The sequence below is a fragment of the Mesocricetus auratus genome, unplaced genomic scaffold (assembly GCF_017639785.1).
Source record: "Mesocricetus auratus isolate SY011 unplaced genomic scaffold, BCM_Maur_2.0 Super-Scaffold_100055, whole genome shotgun sequence".
Classification (NCBI taxonomy): Eukaryota; Metazoa; Chordata; class Mammalia; order Rodentia; family Cricetidae; genus Mesocricetus; species Mesocricetus auratus.
Window position 1 is genome coordinate 1,134,638 of NW_024429232.1, and position 7,863 is coordinate 1,142,500.

The 7,863-nt window shown below is 49.3% G+C and overlaps 1 protein-coding gene across 8 annotated transcripts in view; it reads right to left on the bottom strand.

Moving 5' to 3' along the window:
* Positions 1-7,863, bottom strand: part of Trappc9 (trafficking protein particle complex subunit 9) — a 456,271-nt gene that overhangs the window by 317,599 nt on the left and 130,809 nt on the right. For 7 of the 8 annotated variants that reach the window (XM_040736319.1, XM_040736315.1, XM_040736320.1 and 4 more), the window contains one exon: positions 4,588-4,740. The exons of the other annotated variant lie outside the window; for it this stretch is intronic. In XM_040736319.1, coding sequence (XP_040592253.1) covers positions 4,588-4,740 — 153 coding nt within the window. The remainder of the gene's footprint in view (positions 1-4,587; positions 4,741-7,863) is intronic. 8 annotated transcript variants of the gene reach the window in all.

Sequence of the window (7,863 nt, forward strand, 5' to 3'; positions counted from 1 at the left end):
AGCCTCACCCCGCTGTAAACAAAGGACGGAACGCAGCATACCAACAAATAGGTCTGCAAAGCACATAAACTCGGGAAACCTGAAAAATGCCAAGAACCAAAGTTTCCACCAAGATGCCCCTCTACTCCTCAGAGACGTGACACCAGCAGTCAGCAGCAGAGCCACCCCAGTGCCTTACTGTGAGTCTCACATGCAAATCCCCAGAAGAAGATAACTGCCTGGACATGTCCCAGGGGTCACCATCTGAACAAGCACTGTAGCAATAGGTATTTAAAAGGAGTCTTGGGAGCAGGTAACATTCAGTATGCCAAATTCCCTCCTTGGGGGGGGGGTGGGAACAGTCAGGCTATAGATAATCCCCTGTCTAAGATTGAAAAACTCAACAGGATGAGATAGGTTACAAAAAATAAAGAAAATCCTTCAGATTTGTTTTAGGCAGTGGTACGAGGAGTCAAGCCCATGGCTCTGTGCCCTCTGGACAAGCACTCTGCACTGAGCTACACCCCCAGCCCAAAGTTGGTTCTCCCCTTCCCCACTGTGGTAGTATGAATAGGTGTGGCCCCCATAGCCTCCACAGGGAGTGGCACTGTTAGGAGGTGGGGCCTTACTGGAGGAAGTGTGTCACTGTGGGGGCGGGCCTTGAGGTCTCCTGTGCTCAAGCCAGGCCTAGGGTGACTTTGACTTCTGCTGCCCGTGGATCAAGACATAGAGCTCTCAGCTCCTTCTCCAGCACCGTGTCCGTCTGTGCTGCCTCGATTCTGAACATGATGATTATGGACCAAACTTCTGGAACTGTAAACCAGGTTTTCCTTATAAGAGTTGTCATGGTCATGGTGTGTCTTCACAGCAATAGAGACCCTGACTGTAACACCACTTGCCCCATCTGATATCTGATGTTTGCCCATCCTGATACATTAAATTCACAAGACTCTTTCCATTTCTAGCACAGCCAACACTTGTTTTCCTATCCTCATGAATAATATAAAGAGTGTTCTTGCAGAACTTCAGGGATGGCATTTCAACACTATGGGGGAGGGAGAGCTATCGCACATGGGAATCAAGATTCGCTAGACCCAGTACAGGTTAAAAGGTTTATTCAGAGAGATAACACTTACATATGACGTAGGTGACTGCCCCCGGTTCCAGCTCCAAGGAACCTCCCAGGCTGTTCCATGACCCGGCCAGCCACCAGAAAGAGAGAGCACCCCTCCCAGAGCCAACCTAAGTCCTCCTCTCCTGTATGCACCTGTGACCACGCCCAAATATGTGTGGTCAGCGCCAAAGGTACACATTTAGATCTCTTGCTACAATTCCCCTTTTTGCCTAAAGAGAAGGTTTAGACTTGACACAAAATTATATATAAAGATAGGGAATATCAAGTATGCTCTAGGAGGAGGAGAATAAGAACAAACACACCTAATACCTGTTGCCAGTGAAGCAACTAGAGCAATGGCGAGAACTACCTATCCAGTCATCACTAGAAGGTTATCCAAAGCTGGAGAGTAGAGGGAATGATAACTGTGAATCTAACCTTCAGCCCCGTCAAAGACCCGAAAAGGAAGACAACAATACTAGGACAGGGAGGCAGTGCAGGTGAGCAGCTTCCAAAGGTGCAGGGAAGACAGAAATAGCCTGGACAGTCACCCAAAGCCTCACAGCAGCATAGGGGCAGCCAGCTTTGGCTAAGACCTAGAGTAACTGACTGACCAACCAGAAGCAGGGAGGCAGAAAGGCTGTCTTACCCTGACTTGGCAGGGTTTAGCAGTCTTCTAATTTATCTCCTGCAAGCACAGTAGGACAGCATGTCCAAAGTCAGCAGTCGAGGTGGGGACAGTTCTTTGCCCAAGAGGCCATTAGCTGAGGAGAGACCGAACTCCAGAAGGAGTGACATCGATGTCCAACATTTTCTCGGGAATAGTTTGGTGCTGTCAGGAATAATTTTGTCTTATGTCAACAGAGTACTAATATTAAAACATTTAAATGTCATTTTCTGCAGGTCTATGAAGTATTTGAAGATCAAAATCTATGTCTGACTAATCTCAAAGATATAAGAATGTGAGTGAAAATATCTCTAATTCTCGGGAACCTAGTTGTACAGTGGCTTAAGCTTCCCAAAAAACCCAAGTCCTCCTCTCCTGTACGCACCTGTGACCATGCCCAAAAGACCGTGGTCAGTGCCACAGGTGCATAGTTAGCTCTCTTGCTACAGAGAGCAAACTTCAGGAAGGGAGTGATGGACTCTGCTCACAGCCAAAGTTCTAGTGGGAGCAATGCCCTAACACAGAGCTATCATCGCTACTATATGTGGGCATATCAAGAAGAAAACTGTCTGCAGAATAACTAAGAAGAGGACCCTCCTTAAGAACCAAATCTACCGGAACCTTGATGCAAACTTCCCAGCCTCTAGACTGTGAGGAATGTCTACTGTTCAAGTGCTGTCTACTGCACTTTTTGTTAAGGTGGCCTTAGCTGAGAGAGAGTTACAAGGCAAATTTTACATAGCAACCATTACAGCAAAACCACATGGCAGCTCATTTCTGTGTCCTCTGCACATGGACTTGTCATTACCAACAAGATGTCTTCACAAAAATAAATAAACAGGAACATACCCTGGAACCCACAATGAGAGGAGGGGCAGGGAAGGAGACCCTCAACCTGTGTCACCCACACAGGTACCCTTGGTCCCTTCCCAGCCTGGACTCTGGGATGTGGGGCTGAAGGAGTCAAGGCCTTCGTTCCTATTCTAAAGCAAAGAGACAGCAGATGAGTGACGGACAGGGTAAGGAGGGAGAGGAGACTGGGAACTGTCTTTACCTAAGTGGATGGAAAGTCTTGGAGATGCTTGGCCTGAAATCTGCATGATCTAACGCAGGTCATGCAAAGCTGAAGAGCAGAGCCACAGTGTAAGCCAGTACAGACGGCTGCAGGGCCTGCAGGAGCAGGCTGAGCGGGTAGTCATGGACCAAGGGAACTGGAGAGTGCTCACAGAGAGCAAGGTGTGGAGGTAATTTCTCACGCCAGAAGAAGAAAACCCTTGACTCGGCTTCTACTTGCTCTCATTCAACACAAGAGCATTATTAATATGCAGGGATACTGGACGAGACTAACCTCAGAACACAGTACCAGAGCTGAGGAGATGGCTCAATGGGTAAAACTCTTGCAATGTAAGCATGAGGACCTGAGTTCCAATCCAGTACCCACACTAAGCCTGAGATTCTAGCACTGGAGGGCAGAGATAGGTGGGTTCCAGGGGCTTGATGAGTAGGTTCAAGTTCAGTGAATCTCTTTCCCAGGAAAGCAAGGCAGAGAGTGATAAAAAAAAAAAGGACACCTGAAGTCCAGCTCTGGTCTCTACATGTCTGTGTATGGAACACACATGTACACACACAAGCACATACACAACATACACAGGAGGATGAAAAGTTCATTTCCAGAAAGACGGAGACAGAGAAATCGAGGCTCTGGGCCACTGTATCTGCTATTACCCTTGTACTTCACCTGTAGGGCTCTTCCAAATAAAGCAAGGTTTCCAGTCTCTCATATCTGCAACCGTCACTGTGAACTCCTACAGTTCACAGCCCTAGAAATGTGGTTGTAATCACTCATGAGTTAAGAGAGAGTTCAAGCAGTCATCCAAGTTCTGGGGATCAAGCACATTGTCCCCAGTAGCAGTCACGATACGGACTGAATATCTGTGCCTCCTTTCCAAATGTCCGTGTTGCACTCCGGGCAGCCAAAGCAACTGTACTAAAGTCATTCTATGAGCAAGTGGAAGTGGGCAGCAGCATCACGAGGCCAGGGCCCTAATCAGGGAAGTGCCATTTTTACAAAAAGGGAGGGAGCAGGAGACTCAACTATGTGTGGTCACAGCCAGAAAATGAGCATCTGTGGAGCAGGAAAAGGACCCAAAACTCTGACCTCAGGCCTCATGTCCATAAGGAGTAAGTGTCTGGTGTTTAACCCTGTCATCCAGGATCTTTGCAACGGTATCCTGAGCTGACTCATATGTCCCACCAGGCCTCCAATATCTGGATCCAGGCTTCCTAACTTTGACATAAGGAACCTGTGGCCCACCATCCCTCGTCAACCTGTCCTGCTGTAATGAGTTCCCACTGCCCCAGACTCCTCCACAAACCAGCAGGGTCTGAGGGAGCATTTTATCACAGCTGAAGAGACGGCTGTGGTTACACTTGAAATCTTACATTGCATACATTAAGGATAACCTCCCCATAAACGGCACCAAAGCAGTCAAGTGGGGGGTTTAAGAAACTGTTTAGTTGGGCCTGGCGGTGGTGGCGCATCCCTTTAATCCCAGCACTCGGAAGGCAGAGGCAGGTGGATCTCTGTGAGTTTGAGACCAGCCTTATCTACAAGAGCTAGTTCCAGGAAAGCCTCCAAAGCCACAGAGAAATCCTGTCTAGAAAAAAAAAAAAAAAACTGTTTAGCTGAAAAGCACTTTCATTACTTCCAGACACTGCTAATAAAGTGGCCAGAAGCCCAGGCACCTGGAGCTGATGGCTGGTGAGCAATTGACAAAGTGCAACAGGATGGGATGTGATCTGAAGAGTGACGTTAGGACAGGCTCACCATCACTCAGGTCCTGGAGGAGGTTCTCCTGGCAGGAGAAGTCCAGCTTTGCCTTGATGTTGACGGTGAAAGTAGCCACCTTCCCGGGCTGCAGCGGGAACTGGGACAGTGTTTCTTCTAGCTTCCAGCTCAAGAAGTCCCCAGACAGCTTCTCTGCAGTGAGAACACAGTCAGCGTGAGACTTACTTGTTCACAGGAGAGACAATAGCATAGGAAAAGTTGTTGCAGTGTGGTGGGTTGAAGGGCCGGTGCCTTCCAGAATCTCGAGACCATGCGGCGCTGCAAAGCAACTGTCCACCAAGTGATGAGGCAAAGGGAAGGAAGGGGGAGTGGGTCGTCCTTGGAGACCCCAAGCTCCAGTCCCAGGCAGTGTCACTCCTAATGAGCAGCTGCACCACTCAGTGAATTCTTCCTTTCCTGGTACAAGCTGCTGAGAGTTCAGGTCAATTCCTGCACAGCAAGAACCTTCCAGAGAGCCTCACTCTACATGGGAACAGATAAGAGTGTAATGGGCAAAGATGTTGCCTAGGAAGGGACCTCTGCAAAAAGACCTCAGAGAGCTGGGGGCAGCAGGCTAAGCACAGGGGTGGGCAGGCTCTCCCTGCCTTTACCAGCAACTGTCCTACCTAATGGCCCCGGGTGTGGAGAAAAACTGCCTTGGGTTTGTCACCTTTTTGACACCAACAAGTGCCACAGAGACTGACAATTCCTTCAAGCCAAGGGTCCTATACATAAAATGGGAGACACCCAAAGCACCACAGAGCTGTTCCACAGGTTAAATGAAATAACCTCTGCAACTCACAAGGAAACTGTGGACTGGAACACTGAAGCAAAGTGGCCTGAGGGAGGGAGAGACATGCATGGGAGAGACAGGGCCAAGCTACCTTCTAGAATAGCTACCTTCCCCTCTAGGCCACTCCTGCAAGGTGACCTCCTCTCCTTTCTTCACAATTAGAACTGGACTAAGACCAACAATCAGGGTCCACATTATAGCTGGCTCATGCCTACTACCCAGGGCAGAGCTCACACAGCACACAGGAGTACCCTCCCCACTGTTCCCCAAGATGAGCTCACACAGCACACAGGAGTACCCTTCCTCACTGTTCCCCAAGATGAGCTCACACAGCACACAGGAGTACCTTCCTCACTGTTCCCCAAGATGAGATTCTAGCCAGGCAGCCTACTGTTCATGAGGTCACACACAGTCTCTACTTTGTCCTGGCAGTGGGTCCCAGCTCCTCAACCAGCCTCAGAAAACCTGAAGGAGGCCCGCAGGAGCAGAGAACTTCAGGCCTGCACAGCCCTGATGGCTATTTACTCAGATTGTGACTTCACACTAACCAAATGTGATTGGCACACTACTGCCTTTTACACCTGTCCACAGTCAAATGTTGGTATCTACCCAATGCCACATCCAGGGGTGAGAATCCCTTCACCAACAAGGGGAGAGGAAACCATTAGAATGGGTCCTTCCTGCCACCCGGGAGGCCCTGCATTCTCTCATGTCTGGCTTCCTGACTTTGCTCCTACCCTCCTCCCATGACCCCTCAGTTACAGAGGTGGCAGTGACTTGCTGCTGTCCCTATCCTATCCTTTCTGGAAACCAATTCTCCAGGGTGAATTAACTGTCTGAATAAGGAAACTGAGGCTTATTGAGATAAGGGAACTTATCCATGGTGACAAACAAAGGAAAGACCTAGAATTCTAGGTCAAAACAACTCCAAAGCTACCGCATACTTTCCCTTCCTGCATGGTATTAGGGACCCATAAATCAACTTCCAGGAACTTAGGTGAAGATGAACAGCTAGGCCAAGGTCCAGTGGAATAAAAACAATCAGTGGATTTCACCAGCTACAAGAGCTCAAGGCTGAACTGCACTGTGAGAACAAAACATGCCAATCAGTGTCTCCCTGGCCAGAGGCAGCTCAACCATAGCATCCAGAGGACAAGCAGCAAGCAAAGAAGAACCCATCTAAGCCACCATGGCTATTTCTCCCTGTCCCCTTGAAGATGGATGCCAGCAAGAACAGAGTCAGAAGATAGGAGTTCCCAAAGGGGAGAGTTAGAGACCACCTGGCATTCACTCGTTCTGAACACCTCACACAGTTTCACATGCTCTCACCTAATCTTCCCAGTAAGCTCTGAGATGCTTGCTAGTGCCTATCGGAAACTTAGGTGGACAATGTAAGGGAAGTCATGGGCTATGAGGGCTCTGGCCGGTGACATGTGTTCAGCCAGTATCTGTCGGCCTTCAGTATTCCACTAGGAAGGTCTCCGGGTACCACCTCATGATGTCAGCACCATCTGGGAAAGAAAGATGGCTACAGAAGAAATGATTGGATGGTTGAGAGGGTAAATATCTGGAAAGCCAGGCAGAGACAGCAAAGGCTTCACTGGAAAGACCTGTATGGCCTCAGGAAGCCACGGCTATCAAAGAGAATTTAGGGATAGAGTTAGAAAGTCACAAGTCCCAATAAAGCAGAAAAAGGAACAGGTTTAACAAAAGAAAGTGCATCAAGTCAGGAGAGTCACAGAATCTCACAATGAAAGCCAGAAAGGCTCAGCATAGACCTGCAGGGAAACAATAAGACCACAAAACCCTGGGCCTATGGAATTCCCAGCACGGGACAGAACCTGTGTCCAGAAACTTCCTTTGGCACTCAACACAAGCCCCCCAGCTACCAGGGTATGCAAGACTACCCCTGGGTGCACCCTATCCTTTAGGTGGTAAGTCACACCATCAAGATCAGCACAGGGACTTGGCTCCTCATGGGGACAGATTTCAGAGTTACGGGCAGGAGAGGAACGGGAGAAAGAAAGGACCGTCTGACCTGAGGTCAGACAGTCAGTTGCACACATCCTGCTTCCAACCTCTCAAGGGTACTGAAGATCCTGGGCTTTGGCAAGCAGGGCGCCTGACAGTCTTCCTCCATTGCCTGGGGATGTCCCTGCTCTCTCAGGCAGCTCTCCAGACCCCCTCACCCATGGCTCCACACACACTTGCCCTGCGCTTCCTCAGGACCTCTGCTCAGCTGAGAGTCCTAAGCACCGAACCCTGTCCCCCAAAACTCAAGGCCTCTTTTACCCTACTGCAGGGGCTCCCCTGCCAAACTCACCAAAGACCACTTTCACTGGGCATCAGCTTCCCTTTCTTATTCTGAATGAAGAAGGTTAGCACCTAGTAGGCTGCCTTTGGAAAGGCCAGAGGAGGAGGGAGAGGGATAATAGGATGCTTAGCAGCCAGGAGTCTTAGGAATATGTTCGGTTTGGGAGGAC